Here is a 24,117-nt window from a genome sequence, read left to right on the forward strand (position 1 = left end):
CAAGTCTCTCACATTTGCAGTAATGAAGGCATTACAAATAATGCTTTAGACCAGAGGATAGGAAATGCTGCTGTATTTGGGAAATACAAATAGTGGTTACAGAAATCTAGTGATTCTTTTGTAACAAAGAAACTAATATTTCTTAATATATACTAATCCCCATTTGATAACAGAATATTTAAGATGGAGACTTTGTATACAGTATGCTTAAAGCTAGGAGTGTTTGCAGTCAAAGTTTTCACATTCTATGTGGAAAAATGTTCCTGTATTCCCTTCCTATCACAAATAAGTGTGCTGCCTTCAGTTTTGCTGCCCCTTGAATTCTGCTGCCCTGCATGGCTGCTAGAACTGAAAATAAATAATGCAGCTCTTTCCAGATGGAAGAAGATGCCATGGGGCATGGATGTGGAAGCAGATGTACACAACTACTTTAACTTCTTGGCTCTTACTCTGAAAAATATATGAAGCAACTTAAACCTCAGAAAATATCAGGATAAAGAGTCTCATATGTATATAGGGTTAAGGTGATGGTGACTGTGAAGGAAATTCTATTAATAGAGATCCCAACATAGAATTATAGAATCCCAGAATGGCATGGGTTGCAAAGGGACCTTAAAGATCATTCATTTCTGATCACCTTGCCAGAGTTGCCTCCCACCAACTCAGGCTACGCAGGGCCCCATCCAATCTCCAGGAATGGGGCATCCGCAGCTTCTCTGCACAGAGAATAGTAGTGGTGGCAGGCAAAATAGCAAGAATATCGTCCATAAAGATGTGGCTCCAGAGTATTGGACTGGACATTAGGGAAAGCTTTTTTGTTCGTACATGTCTCCCAGAGAAGTTAGGTGATGTCCATCCATGGAAATTTTCAAGTCATGGATAGGCAATGCCTTGTCTGACCTGACCTATACTGTCAGTAATCTCATTAGGTTTCACTAAATGATCTGAGAAAGTCACTTTCCACAAACATTTCTATGATTTTATAAAACAAAAAGAAGCAAATGACTTCATTCTTTCTCTTTCACTTCCCCTTAACTTCACTGAATGTCTCAAGGAAGTGCAGCTAACAAAAGAATTTTGTGGTCAGGCTGCAAGCAGTTCTCACACTGGTGGCATTCAAAGATGAGTGCTATTTATCACCACTCTTACAAGAATTATTTATGCTTGTGGCATGAATAATATTTCGGAGGTCAGTAGGCTGCTGTCTTTAACACCTTCCACCTTAATTAAGAAATGAATCCGATAGCCATTAGAAACTGGAGTAAACATCAGTTTGAAATCATAGGCATATTTCAGAATAATGGACTACAGAAAGTATGCTTTGACCTGGAGGACTATTTAACAGACTCTTTATTGCATGGGAGATATATCAGCCTGGGCCTGTGGAAATCAGGAGAAACATTCACTTTTAAGCAGCCTATACTTGTCACTAGTTGGCTTCATTCTTTCTGAGGAAAAAAAAATACAAATCCCCACAAACACACAAATAGATTCTGTAAAAAAAAAAAAGCACCAGAACGCTGATAATTGAAAGAGAAATCTTGCTTGTTGTACCTGTTACCAGGTTGATATGTTCCACAACCCAAATTGATGGAAAACTGGATCATGTGAGTCACCGTGGAAGGGAGCACTGGAAGGACATGGAAGTAATCCACGGCCCAGACATTCCTGTTGTGGCCTTGGTGACTCTTCTGTTTCAAGCAAAACTTGGTTGCAGGAGTCTGCAGGTCCGGACTAATGACAACAGAAACCAAAGATGGAACCTTTAAAAGAAATTAAATCGGGCTTAAATAAAAGAAGTAATATGAAAAAGGCTTACATGGAAAAGTCCTATTTAAAATAGAGAAGTGGCTTTAAATATGCTGAATGAAACATGCCCATTTCTCTCCTTGTTTGTTAACTTTTCTTCGTCCTGCAGTCTCTCAGCTCACAGAACAAATGCAGTGTAACTGCAGGTCTGAGTACGTGAGAAGAAAGTAACCGTGTGAGTTCACAGACGTGTGGGGAGGATGTAATGCTAAAATAAATGAAAGCTTTGCTTTATGAAGCCCAGCCTTTGTCCGAAAGGAATGCAATTAGACCTTTATTATGTCAAAGGAGGATGTCAGCTTTAAGACTGCTTGCTTTAAAAAAAGCTTCACAATGAATTCAGCGTAATTTCAGATCCTGTCTCTCCCTGAATTCTCCAATTAATGTTTTATTATTTTAGAATTATGGTTTCCTTAGTTTTGAAAAAGTCCTACCCTGTGTTTCACACAGAGCCAGGAGAGGAGGGAAATTATGTACAATGAAACAATGCAAATGACTCAACCAAATTCAGGTCAAACCCTGCTGTAACTGTAAACATCACTTCTCTAAATGGTACGGTTACAGTGAAAATGCACATGGATATGTGGCTAAAATCAGCTGCATATGTACCACCAAATTTCCTCCACAACATATTGCATTTGAAACTGTAACACATCCACATGCGTATGCGTTACATGTGTATTTGTACACTGATTTTTGCTCTGTCTCAAAAGGGCACACTGCTGAATTTAAAATGGAAAGAAAATGTATAAAACATGTCATTTTCTGTGCCAGGTGCAGGAAAGGCAAGCAGGCATTCCTGAATCACTCTTCTCCCAGACACTGAGCGCACCAGGATTGACCCACTCAGGTCAGAGCTCCTGCATATTGGACTGTGGCTAGCAGGACCTTGAACAGAGAGAAGAGTAATTATTGCCAAGGGGACACAAGCAGCACAGTTCTCAGCTGATGATGGAGTGTTGTTGCCTGTTGCCCATTTGCCTGTTATCCTAGCACTAGCCAACATGCAGCATTGCTCAGCAACAACCAAAGAGCTGTGTTGCAAAGGCATCCTTTCACTGCAAGAACTATGTATGAATTATATGAGGGAAAAGTCATATTTGCCCATGTGGAATTCAACATAGAACAACAATGATATGGTTTAAAAATAGATCACAGAATCACAGGCTTTGGAAGGGACCTCAAGAGATCACTGTGTCCAACTTCCCTGCTAATGCAGGTTCCTTACAATAGATTGCAAGATCGCACAGGTAGGCATCCAGATGGGTCTTGATTATCTCCATAAAAGAAGACTCCACAACCTCTCTGGACAACCTGTTCCAGTGCTCAATCACCTTTATTGTGAAGAATTTCTTCTTTATGAAGTTTGTAGAACTTCCTATGCTCAAGTTTTAGGCCATTACTCCTCATCCTCATCACTGCACACCTCTGAGATTGATCTATCCATCCTATCCATCTACTTTGTTTAAGATGATTTACCTTGTATGCAGCGTAGGTCAGAGTATCAAGAGCTAGGTGTTCCCTCCTGCCTTCAATCTTGGCATAAAAGATGACATCATTTTCATGGGATTCTCCGGAATCACAGGTGCCCCCTATACAAACACACATTTAAGGGAGAAAAAAATTAACTGAAGTCCTTGTTATTGGAAAATGGGATCATATTACACCGACAAACTTACTAAAATAACACTATCATACGTTGTTTAACTTAAGAAACAAAAGACAAGCCCTAAGGACATACTGTATAAGAACTACTTGATCTGATATACCATGTCAGAGATCAAGGGAGTTGACAATTAAGAAAACCTCAAGCAGCTCTCTTAATCTGCTCATCAAAACAATTCAAATAGAAAATGCTGTGGCTAGAACAATACTTTTATCTGTGTGTTTCAAATCCTGTTTACGTAGAAATGTTCTGCTTTCTGAGTTCCTGCCTGCTTGAAGGAGATCAGCAAACTGCTACTTAGTACTCACATCATGCATCCACTCACAATATATGAGGACCTCAAATAATTTTCTGATAGTTTGGCATCTGAGAATTTGCTCTCAGTAGGAAAGGGGAGAGACTGCTGCAAATTTTACTCATTGTGCTGCTTCTTCTATTGTCTATACCATATCCTAAATAGGATGAATTGAATCTATTGTATCATGCAGAATGTGTGTGATATGGTAATCTCACTGGAATGAGGCACGATTTCATGCAGTTTCATTTGGTAGAATCTAAAAACACTTAATAACCTTCTCTGGAAGAGCAGATACATTGGCAGGTTTGTGCAGTGAGTATGACATAATAGTTACAAAATGGACATCACCAAACTAGTCAGGTGTTCTGGAAAATATTTTTAAAAGAGAATATCTGTAACTGAAGCAGGAAGCCTGACATTTTCCTGTACACTGTGGGTATCACAGGTATTGAAAAAAAAAAAAGCAGCAAAAAACAGGATGAGGAAGTTTCTTTGAACTATCCATAAAGTAGGAAGGTTGCATAAACAAACTACTTTCTCTACGTCTTTTCACTAAAGATGCCCAGCTCCTGGAACAGGATAGGCAAAGCAATCTAGAAAGCTAGATAAGATGTGCATTTTTTATGCTTATTATACTGCAGTAAGAAATATCCACGTGTTCATTCAAATTCTCTGCTTGCTGGAGTGTTTAAACTGTGATCTACTTAACGTATGAATAAACAAAATACATTTGCTAATGAAAACACACTATCCTCTGTGCCTGCATGTGCTGACAACTTCTCCTGTAGGTTCAGAAGGTTGAGCAAATTTCTTTCCTGTTTCTCTTGCAGGTGCTGTAATGCTTGGGAGAACTGGCAAATAGCATTCTTTTCTTCCTGCATGTTATTGGTAATTCACATAACACAGAGGAGATGTGCAACAATTTAGAGCCATAACATGAGGCCTTCCACTCATTAAATACAGGGTGTTTTTTCTTGTTGTTTCAGAAGGTAGCTTCTGGAGGTCATAAGTTTAGTATCTGCTTCCTCCTTTATTATTTTATTATTCTCTACCTTTAAACAAAAATCCTCACCTACTCTAAACATGGTGTTGAGAGAATAACATAATGCAATTTCCTTTATGTGCAAAATAAAAGTTGTGGAAAAACACTGTAAGGTACTGAACGATAGCCACAATGTCCATAGTAATTCTGGTTAGTTACAACACCAAACTAATGCAGCTGTACTGATCACAGCAGTGGGAAGGAGCAATGATAGCACAAGTTTGCTCCTAAATGCTTTTTTAGCCCTAGTAAATCACTGAAGTTACACTTCATTCTAAAAGGAAGGTCCAGAGAAGATGCTAGCACCACATCAGTTCTTTCCACAAGGGATGACGCAGAGAGGCCTTCTCTAGGCTATAATGGTCAATGGTGTATCTTGTGCACGAGAGATGAATCTCACCCTGGGTAAATACATCAGAACAAAATGCTTTTGAATACAGTAATAAACTAAGGGCTTTTGAGCAGAAGGTGCTCGAGCAGGTTGTGGCTGTCCATGCCTCCAGTTATATCTGCCAGCACTATGTTGACTTTTCAGGTACTCTTGGACACTTCCAGTAGCAACAACAACCTGTGTTTGCATTGTGAACCCTGCTTGAGGACTGAAAAAGTGTAAGCCCACAACTATGTGTGCAGCAAGTGTGTAAGCTTCCTTTTATGTAACGGGATATCCAACCCATGAAGTCAATGGAGTCCAGAGAATAGCTCAGCTGGTTTAGCACAAGTGTCTCACGTTGAACCCAGTGATTTTTTTCAGTAACTTTACTCATCACATCTCTAATTACAGAGGAAAATTAGACATTGACCTCGCATAGAGACACCTTCATGTAACTAATATTTATTTATACCAGTCAAATTGGCTACATATATCCATGGAAAAAGAAGTCTATTAAGGACTACTAAACCCAGAATGCCCCATCTTGCTAAGAAAGGTCTGCAAATCAGTGATATCTGGAAGAATATTTTTAGGAGGGCTATCTGTGTGTTCACCATGTTTTCAATTTTCTGTGAATGTTAGAAGAACAGACCCTCAGTCCAAGATTTGTCTGTCTTACGTCCTTGTAGACACAAAACTGTGATGAATCTGAGCCATCCTTTTCCAAGAAGTGTTTAAAATATTTCTTACATGCACTGTGAAATCTAAATCTCACATATCCTACTTCTATTTTATTGGGAATACACACTTACCCATGCTGAAATAAAATCGTAAGTTCCCATATCCAGTAGTGTCCATATACGGAGTGCATATTTTTCTTTCCCCATCTCTGAGAAATACCATAGACGAGCCGGACTCCAACGTCCCACACTCAGTACCAATGACAGCACCTAGTATGTCCCACCTGGAGAGGTCAACAGTGGGCAGAGAATGTGCAGTGTTACTGATAAATTCAAACAAAACAAAAGGAGTATCTGATGCTACTGTTAGAAAGTACAATAAAATCACAACACAGTGCACTTTTCAAAATCAGGTACTGAAAAATGTACTTGCTTATTCAATAGTAATTTTTAAATTCAGTCTGAAACAAAACTAATATAAATAATAATGAACAAACTGGTAGAAAAGTTAAAATTACTAAAAAAATTAAGCTTTTAGTGCTGTTACCAAATATTTAGTGCTTTGTTGTTCCATTACTTCATTATTTTTCTGGCATGAAAATGTTTAAAACACAACTGCCTTCTGTTCATATTGTGTAATAGAATGTTTACAGGCGAAGAAACATGAAAAAGCACGTCTTCCATATCTACTATGCCAGCCACTAAATATGTAGGTAATAACAAAAAATACTCTTTTCATCTTTTTGAGTGCTTAGGGTTACACTTTTAACAAATACATGAGCAGAGAATGAAACAAAAATTGCTGGGTTTCTTCTAATGTGTGATGAGATGATCAATGTCAGTTTTCTTCTTATTTTTTATTCAGTGATAATTAAAAGAGCTGCTGCAGAATTTTTCAATTAAATATTTCTATTGAAAATATGTTTTCATCATGAAAACACTGGTTTCTTTAAAACTTGATTAAAATATTTTGATAGAAACTTGAATATAACTACATTATTTTGGTCTAATACATCATTATTCATATTGAAGTTTTAATTAATAATGATGTATTTTAAAGATATAAGGCAGTAAAGCAATGCAACATGTAGAATCATTCATATCTGATAACCCAACCATTTAGAGTGATTCAGAGAATGAGAAAACGTTTACGATTTGAAGTCTTTGAGGGATGACAAAACCATTTCCTGTCCACTTCTAGCAGAAACAATCTCTACCACCAATGTGGAGTAGGAAGATTGCAAAAACTGCCATTTCAACAGTTTAGCAGTCAGCTTATCAATTTAACCATTCACACTATTTCAAAATGTATTTTTAGATCTTCTTAAGAGCTGCCAGTTTTCTTATTGACCTAAGCTGTGACAGACTAACAATGTGCCTGCTTGAAAATCCTCCTTTAAAACTGTCAGTCATTTACACAGGAATTAGCAAGATTAGCGTCACTGAAAAGCTTTTATGACACAAATATAAATATGTTAATGGCAGCAGAGTTTAACCTAACCCTATTTTAGTTGTGCAGACATTTTAAAGTAATGTGCAATATAATCAAAATACAATTTTGAAAATGGGTCTCCTGGGCCAAAGACAAGCACAAAATAACATGGTTGTGCTTACTTTAACTTACATGACAAAATCTCACAATGCTCCATTGATCTTTTGTATGCTCTATTTAGCTCAATTAAAACAGTCTCTTTGATGACCCACAAAACAACTTGAGGTCATGAATGATGCAGATCATGGAGGTTTCCAGGGATCCTTTCCTTTTAGGTAGCATTATAATGGGAACTAGAAAGTTCTACAACATAAAATAACTGGCTCTTAAAGAAAAATAAATGAAAACAATGTCTGTAAAGATAAATAGAGATATTTTGGTAATGGCATGACAGAGATGCAGATCTTCTTGATTGAACAGTACATTTGGATACATTTATCCCTTACATGACTCTTGAAATTCTTCTCTATGTAAGAAATTACAGGATGATACACAGATCTACATTAGATTTAATAAGCATGGACATTCAAAGAAGCAGTACATGTGCTAGAGGCACCAGAGATATCTCTATCCTCAGATATGAAGATCTGTTCACTTTTAGGGTTCATTTTTAGGAACCTAACTTATGTAATTAAAGAGAAACGGAATGACAGTAGAAAGATGCATAGTACTAATAGCAAATCCTATTCATGAAGCCTGCTGCTTTATGTTGCCTACCTAGATTTGTGCAAAGCCTTTTACATAGATTTGGACCATACTCTTATCTCTAAATTGGAGAAATATGGATTTGATGTATTTACTACTCAATGGATAAAGAATTGGTTGGATGGCCACAGGATTGTGGTCAATGGCTGTATGAGAAAGTGGGGTCTAGTGACAAGAGTCCCCAGAGATCCATCTTGGGACTGGTTCTCTTCAACATCTTTGTCAATGACATAGGCAGTGGGATTGAGCGTACCCTCAGCAAATTTTCTGATGACACAAGAGTGATGTGATTGACACAGCAGAAGGAAGAGATGCCATCCAGAGGGACTTGGACAGGCTTGAGAAGTGGGCCCATGTGAATCTAGTGAGGTTCAACAAGGCCAAGTGCAAGGTGTTGCACTTGGGTCAGGGCAATCCCAGATATGTGTACAGACAAGGAGAATAACTCATTGAGAGCAGCCCTTCAGATTGGGACTTGTGGGTTCTGGTAAAAGAACAACTTAACATGAACCAGTAGTGTGTGCCTGCAGCCCAGAAGGCCAACAGTATCCTGGCCTGTATCAAAATGGGTGTCTAGCAGGGAAAGGGAGGTGATTGTTCCCCTCTGCTCTGCCCTCATATGATACCATCTAGAGTACTGCATCCAAGCCTGGAGTACCCAGAACAACAAGGATGCAGAGCTGTTGAAGTGGGTCCAGAGGAGGGCTATGAAGATATGCAGAGGGCTGCAGCACCTCTCCTATGAAGAAAGATCAAGGGAGCTGGTCTTGTTCAGCCTGAAGAGAAGACTCCAGGGAGATCTCACTGCAGCCTTCCAGTACTTGAAGGGAGCTTATAAACAGTAGGGAAACTGAATTCTTACAGTGATGGGAATGGCTTTAAACAAAAAAGGGGAGATTTAAGTTAGATGTTAGGAAGAAATTCCATACTCAGAGGGTGGTGAGGCACTGGCACAGCTGCCCAGAGAAGATGTGGATGTCCCATACCTGGCAGTGCTCAAGGTCAGGTTGGATGGGGCCCTGGGCAGCCTGATCTGGTGGGTGGTAGCCCTGCCCATGCAGGGGGTTGAAACTGGATGGGCTTTAAGGTCCCTTCCAACCTAAGCCTTTCTATTATTCTATTATTCTATATTGGGAATGTAAAAAGTACTAGTCACTTTGAATAATAATAAGCTTCTCTGTCCTCAGTGTTGGGCTCTTTCAGATGTCTCACCTCAGAGTGCTTTTGGCACAGAGCAAGATGGGGATAATCCACACGTGAGCTTCCCTTTGCTCTCTCATATGAGGGATGCTTTTGCTTTTTTCTTTGAGAGGAAGGTGAGGCAGGCAAAGCTACCTGCAGCTGTCCCTGTTCATAAACAATGTCCTCAATGACATGTTTTTCTCTTGATACAGGTATTTCCTACATTCCCAAAATGAAAGAAGGGAAGAGAGGCACAATCCACCAAGCCACCATGTTATTTATACCAAAGAAGAAAAGAACCCTTATTTACTAATGAATTCTGTAAATAGAAAAGTCAGTAGTGGAATACATTGTATTAGGTTGAACTGGAGTCTTACACTGCAGGGCAGTAAGGCTCCTTCCACTTTATATTATGATTACTAAACATACTTAGGTTGCTCCAAAAACAACACTTCCTATTTATTTTCATGGAAACCATAACAGATACAGAAAGCACAATAACACTGTTTGATAGAACAAATTCTCACCAACAAAACAGTATTTTTCAACATAGTCACCACCATTATCTGTGCATTTTTGCCAGTGATGAACAAGAGCCTGTATGCTATGCTTGTAAAAATCTGCACCAGAGGTTACCCACTACGATGCTATGATGGTGTTGTAGCTAGGAAAATGTTGCCCACTCAGTGCATCTCTCATCAGCCTGGACAGATGGAAGTTGAAAGGCATTGAATCCAGGCTATATGGTCGTCCAGCCAAGACTGGCAGTGTGCTCCACAGTCTTCAAACTGGCATGGAGCCTGGCATTATCATGTTGCAAGATTGTCTTTTTCTCTGGCCTGACTCTGGAAGTTAGGTCCTTCAGCTTAGACAGTGTTGTGGTGTAGCAGAGAGAGTTGATGGTTGTCCATGTTCCAAGAAAGTCAGGATCACCCCTTTCCTATCACTTTTCCTCTGCAGGTTGTGTCCTGAATTTATTTATTTATTTTTTTTAATGAGGATTAAAGGACTGCTGTTCTGACTCATAGTGGTGACACCACATCTCATCATGGTAATGATGATATCCAGGAAACTTTCACCTTCAGCCTGGTATTGGTTCAGTAGGTCCTGACAAACTGCATGTGGTGTTCCTTCTGTTCCTGTATGAACATTTGTGGGAACAATTTGGCACAAACAGTGCAGTATTCCAATGTTGCCACCATCATTTCTAGTGCACTGAAGCCAACATTCAGCTCTGTACACAGTTCCATGATTATAATTCTCTGATTCTTGTGGATGAGCTGATCAAAACAATCTTCATTTTGTGGTATGACAGCTGTGCATGGTAATGCAGAATGTGGTTTGTTTTTCACATCACTGTCACCACTGCTGAAACATACCTCTCACTGTGCTCACATCCTCTGGTTGGTCTCCGTAAATGTTCAGCAAGCACTCATGAATGTCAATGAGTGCAATTTTTACATCATGGAGGAGTTCAATAAAACACCTGTGCGTCACCTGCACTTCCATGTCAGACACCATTTTGTCAGACTTCCGTTCTGCTGCCATCTATCACGTGGCAACAACATGTAATGGAATATTGATGGGAAGGTTTAACCTCTACTACGTATCATCAACATCCACTTCTGATCAAGATTATTATGGGCTAACATAATAAAATGGGGGGCATTATTTTCAGAGCAGCCCTCATACATCTGATACTCTTGAGTATCAGAAATGACATAGAAACAGGGAATTTGGGTCAGAAAATGTTGACTACCTTTAACAAAAGTTTTTGCAAAGACATAGTTCTTGAGGAAATATCTTCTGATCTCATGAAGAGTTTGTGAGCAGAGATGCAGGAGGCTGAATATCCAGTTTGGATGTCAGAGAGAGATGCTCTACTTCTACTCCATCCTGTTGCCAGCAGAGGTGGAAATGGAATATTTTATGCCCCAGGAATCTGTTGTCTTTGCTAAACTATTTCCCTTTTATTTTGAACAACATCTTGAAAAGCCTATTTTCTTTCCAATACAGAAAACAAACCACCAGTCTTCTAAATCTCACATTTTTTCACAAAACAGAATTTTTATTTTCTGTTCAGGCCTGCTGTGGATAATTGCACCCTGTAATCTGTTCTTCATGTTCCTGTGACAGTTTCAATACAGCGAACAATATTTAAAATACAGTTCAAAGAGCATTCAGAAATATTTCTCTAGGAAGAAGTCAAGGAAGCACTTGTATTTGCAGTTCTGTACAGTTCCCAAAACAAAGCCCCACAGAAATGGTGCAAAGAGGGACAATGTTAAATAGTTTTATATGATGAAGTTGTTTTCTGTAACCTCAATAGAATTCAGTGTTTGTTTATTCATGGCTGCATGTGATTTAAACCTCTGTTCCTATAACAACAGTTGAAAAAAGGAAGTTTCACATATAGAATAAAATTTGAAAATTAAAAAAAAACACTTTTTTTTAAATTTGAAAATTAAAAAACAAAATCAGGATCAAGTTCCTGTGAATGGGATGCAAAAAGTATCTGCCCTGCTCCTGGCTGAGAGCAGTGGTAGCTGCAGCTGGAGTCCAATGCTGCGTGAAACCCAAAATGCAAAAATTTGCAGAAATTGTGCACTTTCTCACTGGGTTATGGTACAAATAATTGACTTCAAGAATTGTACTCAGATGCAGAATTTACTATAATTTTTTTTATAGTTTACTAATTATCAAGGAAGGAGAAGCCCTGATTAGGAACCACTGAAGAGGAGGAGCCTGGCTCGAATTAACTACTACTTGGTCCAGCAGAGCAAGGAGCTATAGGCAGGGCAGATGTTCTGAGGTCACATACATATCCTGCTTTTTCAAGATGGAAACAGACTGAGACAACATCTCAGAGATATCCCACACGGTCACCTAACGCAGAGCACACACATATCCATTTTATTTGCCTGAAATTGCTGAAAGGACATAGCAACAATAGTTCAGCATCCAGCATGTCATGGGCTGGTTCGCCAAACTGCGAAGGAGTCCATGAGGAATACTGTTTCTGTAAGTCCCAAATAATCCAAGAGTTTACAGTTTGCTTTAGCATGTATTTCTCAAAAGATGCTCTTTGCTTTCAGCACAGCACAAGCAGCATTTGAATCAGCTGCTAATGATCTGAAGTACTTTGTAGGTTAAAACCAACATTCAGCAGAGACCCGTAAAGTAGTAGTGTGTGTTTCTCGTTTCTCGGGGATTACAGCCACTACTGAAATTCCTTTTCTTAAAAATAAAAAAGAATTAAGACCATATTGAAGTTTTTATTTTCTTTTTATTTGGTCAGAATTTATGCAGTGAGGTATACAAAATGACAGAATATAAAGTTGTATCTCTCTACCACTTTTATTTTTGAAAAGCTCACTTATGTTTCGGTAAAAGTGGCATGACTTCCTATTGTGCTGTCCTGGGGCCAAAGTGTGACCCACAGCAGTTTCAGGGAGAGGCTGAGTTTGGGAGGAATCTGATTTGATACAGATTGTTAGTGGCTCTCAGGTGCAACAAAAGACATTTCAAAAAATGTCATGCAAGCACGATTTTTTTCATTGAAACATTGAAAATTTTGGTGACAGAATGGTCAGGAAGCTGTTGCTTCTGGGCTTTCCTGACTTGCTTGTTCCCAACATCTCCAATTATCTGTTACTTACGGTGTTGCTATTTTTCCTAGTAACATTTACCCAGCTTCCCAATCCCTGGCAGAGAGCTCCCAGCCCTACCCAGGCACTCACCCTTTGGGCTGGCTCTCAAATTCTTCTGCCCACTGCTCCTGGGCGTCCTCTGTAGAAAGGTCCACATCCCGAGTTGTGGCAAAATTGAACTCACTGCCTTCTGTCCCATGGAAATAGATGGAGTTTCCATCTGATTGGCAGCTGTGCTGTAGACAAAAGGAGCACAGAGTAGGGGATGTTACAGTGGTTGGCAAAGGCAGTTATCCTGCTCTCACACTGCCTGAGCTCAGAGCAAGCTGCAAATTAACAAATCACTCACCAATGTCTGAGATGAAATACAGATAACGAATGGACTATCACCTTTCCTCTTTCTTGGCCTACCCCAATGTGATTGTATCCTAACCTCATATCTACTTCCCTAAAAATGCGCTTCAAACCATTGTGAAATTGTGTTTGCTTAGAAAAGATACGTACCAAACCTTTGTGTGTTTATTCCTATTTTAAAGCCTAGCCATTATGTCTGCCGTGGACCAGTAATCACAACTGTGTGTACAAATAACCTTAATAGCACTACTGATATGGATATTTTGTTGGTTGAAGAGTTTCATGCTGTGAAACATGTCAAATCTTCATGCTTGAATTTTTTCAAGCAGAGGTATTTGAAGGTAAAATTGCTCTGCCATATAGCAAACTTCAGGGCTGACATGTATGAGTGAAAAGGCTGTTTGCTGTAATTTTATGCAAATAGCACAGGAAATAGCTATGTAGGCAAATAGCTCTTGTAACATGTTGATCGCAGGGTGCTGAGTCTGCCCACGTGAACATGTCTGCTTTTCATATTGCATTTCTGCATAGATGACTTCAGCAGCATGAAATGAAGCCCCACATCTGCTCAAACTGCCCTGACCACCACAGCACTCCATATAGAGCCTGTGAATAGGTCATATTGCACGTAGACTACAAAATGGCATGCAGGTTACAATATGGATTGTCTTCTTTTGCCAGTACTACTCTTATCCTCACGTCTATCTGATAATTGGTAAGTCTCTGGAATTTGCATGGCTGAAAGGGATACTAAAGAAGCTCTAACTGACCTTAACACAGACAACTTGGTATTATACTAAACTGTTCATATTAAAACAAATACTGATAAAAGTAATAATTATCTCAAACACTTCTTTGGAAAATCTGGTCACATTAGAATTATGAGCTGGAATAAGAAATGACTAATTAGACTAATTCTCCTTTCTTGCCACAGTTCAATATCTGAAAAAGAAATACAATAATGCCAAATTGCATTGACCTTTTGAGCACCATCTATGCAGTCTGCTCTTGTCTCTGAACTCTTTCAGAAGTCACCAAGGGAAAGTGTGATGATCACCTCATCTGTGTTTAAAAAGGTCATAGCAGTGCCACATAAGTTAATAATTAAATTTTCGGTTAAAAAGAAACGCAGCAAGAAGCAAAAAACTGCCCAGTGCACCTTTATCTATGTGATTTTAAGAGAAAAGTACAAAATGCTGCATTATGTCTATTCCTCTTTTCATTTATCAGTGCAAAAAAACATAACTGAAATTCTTCTGTTGATAATTTTTAAATGTTTGCCTGTAACTTAGCAATTAAACTTATACTTAGGAATGAAATGTGAATTCTTTTAGAGGTGTGTACACATTATTAGAAAAAAAAGTTATGTACTTGGAATCTGATTGAATGTAAAGACTTTCTGGTCTTCATCTGTATGACAACAGCTCTGCATTTAATAGCTCTGACAAAATACCACTTGAAGAAACCCACTATACAAGTGTAAGGACTGTTTCAAATGATAAAATAAACAAATCCCTCCTAAAGCATTTGTCTTCTACATGAAAGTCAAAACAATAGCAAGATGTTGCAGTGCTGAGAAATTATCGGAAATTACATAGATTTTGTCACAATTATACTTACTATATGTTTATAAAAATATTTTATAACTAGAAAAAAATAATGAAACAGTTTTATATTTTACTCCAGTCTGAAAAAGTGTGTACCGTGCAGTTATCTGTAACTAAGAAATGGCTTTTGTTCACTATTTTGCATTAATGCTCACAGGTGTTGCTAATATCATGATTCTAAAAATAATTTTGCTCCTTGGTTTTCAGAATATTCTTCATTTGCTGAACAGAAATGAAATAGCCTTCATCTGTCAATCAATCTACCACAAAACCCTTATTACCTGCAAGCAGCCGAGTAAATGCACCAAGAATAAATATTTGGAGTAAAGCTTCTGATAATTCAAATTTATATGTAACCCTTCATCTCTTAATAAACAAATAGATCCTATGGAACTAGCAATGTACAATTGCATACAAGCTTTGGAAAATCCTTTGTAGGCTGTACTTATTTCTCAGCTGCTCAGTTATATGTAAGTGTTTACTTGATATTGGGAGATGTCGTTAGTAATCTTTTGCTGATGAAAGTCTCCTATTAGAATACACAAAACAGATACAGGCCTGTTGTCATTTCACGTTTGTATGTCCTGCTGTCTAACAATATTTACCAAAGTGTGTCTGGTAGTTTCCACTTAGGTTGTCAAGATAAATCAATGGGCAGCTTGGCAAAAGGGCAAATATGTAATTATGTATAGTTGTGTATAATCAACATTTTATGAATGCTCAAAAGGATACAGAAGCATAACTTATTTCATTAGTTCTATAAAATTACCTTTATGCTTTGTAAAAAGCTACACAAGATCAATGAATACGTATTTTTATGCTGATTTTATGTGTTAATTAACCACATAACATATGGCTCAAATCAACCTCTGACCAAGTTAGCTTTGAACCTCATGTGAAACAGCTCTGCAGAGGAGAAGTTCAAACTGGAATTTAACTGCTTTTATTATTTTACATGACAACAAAAACAGTCATAGAAGCTCATTATCTTTAAAGGAGGTAAGAAAGATGCTCAGAACACACGTAAAGCTTCTATCAAAGTTCTGAGAGAGGGCCATTGTTTTCTTTTTGCTCAGTACCACCATTTGGGACCCTAAGGGCATGCCCATGGGAGAGGAGCACCCTCCTGCATGAGTTTTACCTGCATCCCTTCCCAGTTGCCAGCCACATCTCCCTGTCTTTATAATCATCACCCTCTGGGTCCCACTTAGCTTCCTGCTTCCATATTTTCCTTTTCATTTTCCAAGCAGTTTCTATCTGTTGCTGCTTTTACTGCTCTTTTTCACCCAATGGGCTGCAGGGGGGGCAAACAACATCAAAATCTTCCAGAGGCAAAGGAAACTCCATAAGAGTTGATTCCTTGTTGGCATTATTCCCAACAACCTCGTCAGTCCTGTTCGGCATCCAAGAGGCTGCTGATTGCTGGATTATTTTGTGGTTTTGCAATAGAGTTGAACAGATCAGAGACTGAACTGAAACCATGAGACTCATTTTCTCTTGGGTTCAACCCAGGGTTTGAATCCAAGCCTTTAGAAATGAAGAACTCAAGTACTGTGCTTTTTCCTGAATTAATGACTTTACACTTTCAGTGGTAATCTGTTCAGTTTTGAAGGACTAAATTTCACAGGTTTCTCTCTTTTTTTTTTTTTAAAGTTGATAAAAAATCTGAAATCAACATGTACTCTTTTTTGAAACTAATGCAATTAAGTTCTTTCCTAAACTGGAGATACTGCAGATCTCTTATGCAGACGTAGCGTTCTCTCTTACGAATATCAGACACAATTTGCTCTCTGTTTCATTTTTATTTACATGTAAATGATTTTAAAGGTATGAACAAATTAAGTTACTTAGTAAAATATGGTAACTAAAAAGGCAAAATGGCAGCAACTTGTAGAAAATTTCTCTTCCTGTTACCATGGAAGCATCAGCTGAAGGTCCAGTACTACAGCAGAGTTCAATTTTGTATTTAATGAGGGATTATAAGCATAAGGAACATTTAACGTGTCCTTGCACAAATTACAACACTGAAAGGTTAACTAATTTGTGAGGAAAAATTAATTTAGAGAAAAAATCCTTTGACAAATCTGATAACCTTCATTAAACAAAGCTTTCTCCCAAATCACCTACAAAACAGAGCACACGATCCTTGAGACACTTCAGTGTTGACACTTCACAAGAGTAGCTGTTTCCTATTGTTTGCAACAGGAGTGGGACTATAAGCCTGCCATAAGTACACTGTTGTTGTATTCCTAAACAAACAACACTCACTGCTGCCAAATGGAAAGAAGCCAAGAACTGTTCCGGGACTGTGGTCATCCCAAGGAAAAAAAAATCAGTTTAATTTAATCTGGCACTACCAGTACTATTATTCACTAGCTGCAATTGTTAAACTATTGCTTATCATGAATAGAGCAAAATGAAAATTGTCTGGACGCATTCCCATAGCTCAGCATGCTTGGATTTACTTTCTATCTAATGTTCACTCTGAATTTTCTGTTTCTAAAGTTTGTCTGCTGTATAGTTACAGTATTACTGCTTTTCACCTACTCTGGAGGCACTGTGATATCTTACCTTCACCTACCTTCACCACCTCTTGGCTCACTTTTCACTGACTGCTGCTTCATCTGCAGGTGAGATGACCAAACCTGTATGCCCTTGCCCATTCTGTCCATTCTACCTGGAAAATTCCTCACCTGATGATGTCCTTCAGGCATCTCCTTAGCACTTCCCTCAACAAACCTTATCAATCATCACACTGAAAAATAACACTGCTTACCAGGATGGGCATTGTTCCCTCTTGCATGCTTCCTTTCATTCCCTCATCTTCCCAGCCTCAGCTGATCTCCTGCTTTACAAATGGATGATAGTTTTTCTGGGACACACTTTCATTTTGTTTTGTGTCTAAAAAGGCAATTATAGTATACCCATTGCTCAGGGCTCCTCGTTGCTACAATGGTACAGAAATTCTTTTGGTTTTGGTGATGAAATTGCTCATTTATTCCCTTCTATTTTAACAGATTTCATTCTGGAATTCTACTAAAGATAAATTGATGTATTAAGTCAATTCCTTCTATTTCAGCAGCTTTATTATACAATACCAGACTGTACCCCACAAGAAAGCAGTGTGCAGCAGCTATGCCTTAAACAAACCAAACACTTAGCTGGTGAATGGCTTTCAGTATCAGCTTGACAAGCGAATATTAGATCAGATAGAGAAAGCATTCCTCTAAAATGAAATAATTAAATTACCTATATGTATTTCCAGTCTGTGAATATAGTTCTTAGCAAACATTTCTATGAGAAGCAGCAAGTCGGATTATTCTAGTGAACCTCTTACTATATAGTATGAGGGTATTAGCTCGTAATTGGAAGATACAGACTATAGGAGACAGTGATGCATGGTTTCAAAACCTAACTTTTGTCAAAAGTCTGCATTTGATTCACCCTCTTTGTCCTACTCTATACTCTTTAAATTCTACATCTTCTACCACCAGCTTTTACCTTTTCTCTGTAGTTGCTTTTAGGAAAGCCTGCTGATCACCTGAGACACAGAAGGGTTTTAATTAGGACTGAAAGCAAAAGCAGGGAAAATGGATTTGGTGAAGCAGATGCCTTCCAATTGGACCCACTTATGTTTTCATAAATAAAATCAGACTAATTTACAATAGCATCTAAGTGTTTTCTGGGACCTAAGTAAGATCTGAGGTCCTACATCCTGCTGGCATGCCTGAAGAATGTCCATATTTTTAAAGAACTTCATGAGAGCACTGCATTAGGAGACATCTGCTGTACTCTGTGCGACCTGTTGGATGGGAGGGACCTCTGGAGGTCTGCACTTCCCTCTGCCATGTGATTGAGCACAAGCTAGTTCTGCAAGCAGATCAGTCTACACCGCAGTCACAGTCGAGGATGCAGACCTAAATACTGTTAGAAAATTTAAAGGCACAGATTGGGAATGTAAAAAGAAGCTCTGAAGTTCATCAAAATCAGCTTCTGTACCAGTTATTCAAGTGAAATTTTTGAATCAATAAATACCTTTTGGCTCTGCAGTACTGAACTTCTTGGAGAGCAGAAACAGAGGGCAACTAAATGGTATAAATGTGCCATTTAGAAAAGCATCGACAGGAAACATCCGCATGAAATTCTTTGGTGTGATAGGCTTTTGGCTGAGATGTTGCATATCATCTTCCCAAGGTTCATCCACATTCCCATGAAAACGCGTTTTATCTCTGTGCCTTCAAAGTATTTACAGTCATCTTTACCATCATTTAATTAGGCTTTTATCAGAGGCAAACACTGATGCACCTCTTCATATTATCTTTCCCGGGCCTAATGGCCCTGATGATTCTTCCGGACAGCTGTAGCCTCACAATTTATTTTCTGGCAACATTTTTTGCATTGGAATGAGTGTGTTGGGCATTTGGACAGTGCCAGCTTGCGAAGGGCTGGTGGCAGATGGAAAGAAATCTGCCCAGTATGCCTTCACCTCTACATGAGCAGAGAGCCATCAATTTCCCCCATTAAGGAGTTGTCACACAGCCCACTCAGCTGGAGGAGCATCTCCGATAGCCATGCTGGTTGGCGTGTGCTATCCAAATACAAAACATGCTTTAAAAGGAAACAAAAATATAGTTTGTCGGCAAATTGAAAATGCATGGCTTTGACCGCAGCCAATTTTTTAATGACTGTAATATTTTAAGTGATTATTTTTGCCACTTCGTATTGCTCCTCAGAGAGGAGGGGTTTTTTAATTAAAATCTAGGCAATGCAAACAGATGAAATGTGAGAAGCAATGGAACAAGAAATAAAATGAAGGAAATTAATTAAAACAGCATTTTCAATGGAGCCATAAATTAGATATTGTGTCTTTCTGGGAAAGGGTATTGTAGGTTTTCCAAGTTTTTAGATTTTGAAAAGATAGCAAGTAGAAGGATAGACGCAGTCTGGATAAAATTGTTCCCTGTAGGAAGTTTCTTAGCAAGTGAAGTTACAATGACAAAATTAAAATTCTAAATTCTGTGGATTTGGCTACTAAGGCTTCTGGTCTGAAGTCCATTCTTCAACCAAAGGAAAAACCACAATGAGATTAGAATATTATTTTATAGTATGAAATAAAAGGAGTTGTCTGCTTCTGTACAAGCAGGCCAGGTGCAAGGAAGGCTATTCTGCACCTTCCCTTTGCAAAAAAACAATGGGATGATACTTGTTCTGTGATGTAGTAACAGTCTATAATGTGTGGTTTTACAAATCATTTCCAATTATAGACTCACATCGAAAGGCTGGTGCTCAAAACATTTTGCTTGTTTTTGACCAAATGGTATAATTTGTATCATTGTTGGCTGCTGGGACATTTCATGATGTTTGTATAACATCGGTTACTCTGGTGATGACTGATTTTCTTAATGAGTTATTTAACTTGCATGCACTGAACTATTCCTCTATATTATTGGAAACTGTTGATGCTTCTAGTACTCTGCAGTGGGCATGATACAACCTCACCTGTTCTTCTGAAAGTAATGATGTATCAATGGCAGTGTAAAATCTGAGCAAGAAAGAATCAGCCAAAGCCATTTCTACTCTTTGGCATCTAATGGGTCAATCCCCACTTCTTTTACTAATGTGCATCTCACAGTGACCTGTGAAGACCAAATTTTTTCTTTCTAGGAGGCAGGAAACACCCCTGGTGTTTTGATGCTAGCTCAGTGCTAAATCTGGCTCCCTGCCACACTACACCACACTTCTGAGCCACAGGGAACTGGCATGGAAAAAATTGCCTGCTCAGCATTGCTGCCCACAGCTCTGCTCAGCTGCCCGAACAACTCAGCACAACCATCAAACTAAGTTCCAAGGAACTCCAAGCCACTGAATCTAAGTTATTACTATTTTAATTAAAACAGTGATTATTAAAAACAAACAAAAAAAAAACAAAAAAACACCAAAAAAATAACAACAAAACAAGAACAATTCCACGCATGGGCTAAGTCCAGTCCTATAGATGTTAGTGATTATGTAGTGATCACATTCTCACTAAAGGGAGCCTGTGGACAGGTTTTCTGCACCCTACTCTGTTGTCTTCACCTCTCCTCCCTTCTCACACCCCTCCATCCATCTGCAGAGAAGCAAGAAAGGCTCAGAGCTGAGGTGCAGCTGGAAGCCAGCTCATCTCTTCCCAGGAAGATGTGGTAGGTAGTGGCTCCTGCGAGGCAAAGCAGCTGGCTAGAAGGCTGGGTTTGGCCCACAAAGCAAAACGTGCCTTGCTATATCTTATTCAGAAAGAAGAGTCTTGTCAGAAACAACTACGTTCATGTATCTTTGCCCAGCATAGAGTCACAGCAATTTCCATTTGTCATTTTCACACTGGCATAGCTAGAGAATCACCCTTCTTTATGCAGACAAATACTCTTTATCTGCTTCAGACAATAAGTTCCTCAAGAACAAGATAAAAAGAGGAAAAAACAGTTCATTTGAGTACAAGCAATTAAAACCAACAAAAATATATAGAAATATTAAGATACTTGTTTTGAAAAAAGACCATCCAATGCCATTCCTATTAATTAACAGAGTATTCAGAAATTTGGAAATCTGCTCTGGAACTGGAAGTTTGGAATAGCTTAATCAACATTTCTTTTTGCCAAACTTCTAGGCCTGCCCATATGTCTCCTGTGCTCAGTCACCCTCAGCAACACATGTTCAGGAAGGACTCACAGATCTAGGATGTTCATAGCCCTGATGTGCTCAGAGTATGGTGAAAGGTCACAAAGTTTTATGGACACATTTTCAGAGTATTTTCTGAATGTGAATGTTCAGTTCTCCCACTCTCTTCTTTGTAAGCTTCCTCTTCTGCTAAGTTCTATTGTGTTTCTGAGAAATTGAAATGAGTGGTGATGACGTGCTGCTTAACTATCACAAGCAGGCGTGACTGCGTGGTATCAATATATTGATAAGTGAGGCAACATAGCTAAAACAGGGATCGTGCTGACTTGGATGCCTTGGAGACAAAACACACTTGGAATCCACTTGAGGATCATTAAAAAAAAAAAAAAAAGATGAGTTTACAAACCTCAGCACATCTTTTACAACAGAGGCTGATGTTATCAGGATAATGGCATTGGGATATTTTCAGGATTTATTGGCAATGTCCATGATGGTGAATCACACATCTTAGATACTACTGTCTGGGCCTGAAATCAACTTGAACTATAAGACTACTGAAGCTGGCTCCCACCTCAACGTTAGCTTTTGAGCTTGCACATTCAAACTTAGACCAAAGCAATCAGAGAAAACAAGAAAACTTGGCAGAGGGTGACCTCAAAAGACAACAATAATTTATGGTCAAATTACAAAATATATGAAGCATCCACTGAAAGATGAGATTGCTCTCTGCTCTTTAGAAGTAAATATCCAAGAAGCATTACTGAAGGAAGATTTCATCTCTCCTCCTGATTAGCTGTGAGGTGTTAAGGCCCACAGACCTTTAACAGTGCCCAGAGCACAGCAGTGCTTTGTGTGTTTAGCAGACTTGGCCACCAGTGTTATACCCTAGCCATGCTTGCTTGCAACACCATGCTCACACTCAGAGCTGTCACTGCAAATATTGAAATGCAGTCAGGAATTTATCCTGTTCAACACCCTTCCTTACAGTCCAACACAGATAAATACGTTCCAGTGGATCCAATTAATCTCCTAAGGGGTGTTTGGCCTTGCTAACAGCATCTTTTTTTTGTCTTTTGCTGTCTTCTTTGGAACTGAAACACACAAATTTGGTGGCTTATCTCTCAGCTTGCCTCCTATCTCAATAGCCAGCTCCAGCTGCGTCTGCAACCAGCCATGTGCTTTCAAACGAGCAACAACCACTCCTGAGCGCAGCAAGAAACAAAACAAAACAAAAATTCTGACAAGCTCCAAAAGATTGGAGAAGGAAAAGGAATCACTTCTTACTGGACATAGGCAAGTTCCCACAAGTGCTCATCTAGGAAATGAGCCTGATTCCACCAAAGTGGAGTGAGCATATCAGTGTATAATTACACTGTCCTCTCCAGTGACTGAATCTACCAGAGAACCTAAATCAGGACCTACATAGTAGCCTTCATGATATCACATTTCTTCATTTCAATGCCTTTTTATTTTGTCTGAGCAGCTATGAATTAGAGTACTTTTACCAGCAGAGATCATAGAATTATAGGGTTTGCTATTAATTTTGTAGACTTCAAGTACTACCAAAGAAAAATTCCTGCAGAAAAAAATATACTTTATTTGCAGCTTGATAAGCATCCAACATGAGCTTGTACCAGACAGAACAAGCACTTCTCAAAGTCTTCTCCTGGGCAACGACTGGGGGAGAACTCACTGAACAATCACTACCTATGTGAGCTGCACCAACATTTATTGTAAACTACAGCAAACTTTATCTAAATGTCTATCCTTATGAATAAAGTGCTTAACAAAAATCCACTAAGGCAATACAATGGAACTCAATGAGAACTGTCTGAAAAGATTTGGGATGGTTGAAGGGACTGATGAGGTGGGCAGTTTTAACTGCTGGGGTTGTGACAGCAACCAAATTCGGCCAAGGACCATTCTCAGGCCTTGACAACAAATGACACAGCAGAGTTTGCATCCAGCTGGGTAAACTTTTTCCTCCCTGCAGAGTGGAGTCATTCCTTCTGCTTACTGGAAACAGATCTTGGCCCATCCATGCCTGTGCATTCCTTGAAATAATATCTGGGAGACAGCACAAGCCAAAACCAAGCATGGGAGTGTTGTACCAGCTAAGGTGTGAAAGATCCCTTGCTTGCCTCATTCACTGTCCTGAGTCTCCAAGGAGAAGGCTGCACTGTCTGAACAATGCCTACTGGAATAGTCCAAAAGTAAAATGTCAATCATTCTCTCTCTGTGCTGAGAGGTGGTGAGCAAGTGAGGATAAATGTAGAAAACAAATCCAGTTGAAAAAAAAAATATTTTTTTTGTTTTTGTTTTTGTTTTGTTTTGTTTCTTTATGTTTTTCTGAACAATTCCCTTGGTTTAATGACATTACTTTATAGCACAACTTTGGAAAGGAGCTTATGCCCCACAGTTTTGTATGCATCAGTTAAAACCGTGTTAGACAAAAAATAACATCCAGAAATGTGACCGTTTGTTAGCATTGTCAGGGAAACTTGCAAAGAAAAGTATCAAAAGAAGTCAAGAAAGATAATTTGTGTGAAATATTAATTTACAGAGGACAGGTGGATATGAATTGAAATGTGTATGGCACAAACAG

General features: G+C 38.8%; 1 protein-coding gene across 2 annotated transcripts in view; it reads right to left on the reverse strand.

The window, feature by feature from the left end:
* Window positions 1–24,117, reverse strand: part of RELN (reelin) — a 271,996-nt gene that overhangs the window by 97,294 nt on the left and 150,585 nt on the right. For both annotated transcript variants that reach the window (XM_085216903.1, XM_085216905.1), the window contains exons 11-14: window positions 12,988–13,133; window positions 6,001–6,152; window positions 3,289–3,401; window positions 1,555–1,763 (exon numbers count right to left, since the gene is read on the reverse strand). In XM_085216903.1, coding sequence (XP_085073029.1) covers window positions 1,555–1,763; window positions 3,289–3,401; window positions 6,001–6,152; window positions 12,988–13,133 — 620 coding nt within the window. The remainder of the gene's footprint in view (window positions 1–1,554; window positions 1,764–3,288; window positions 3,402–6,000; window positions 6,153–12,987; window positions 13,134–24,117) is intronic.

The sequence above is a fragment of the Meleagris gallopavo genome, chromosome 1 (assembly GCF_905368555.1).
Source record: "Meleagris gallopavo chromosome 1, MGAL_WU_HG_1.1, whole genome shotgun sequence".
NCBI classification, from domain to species: domain Eukaryota; kingdom Metazoa; phylum Chordata; class Aves; order Galliformes; family Phasianidae; genus Meleagris; species Meleagris gallopavo.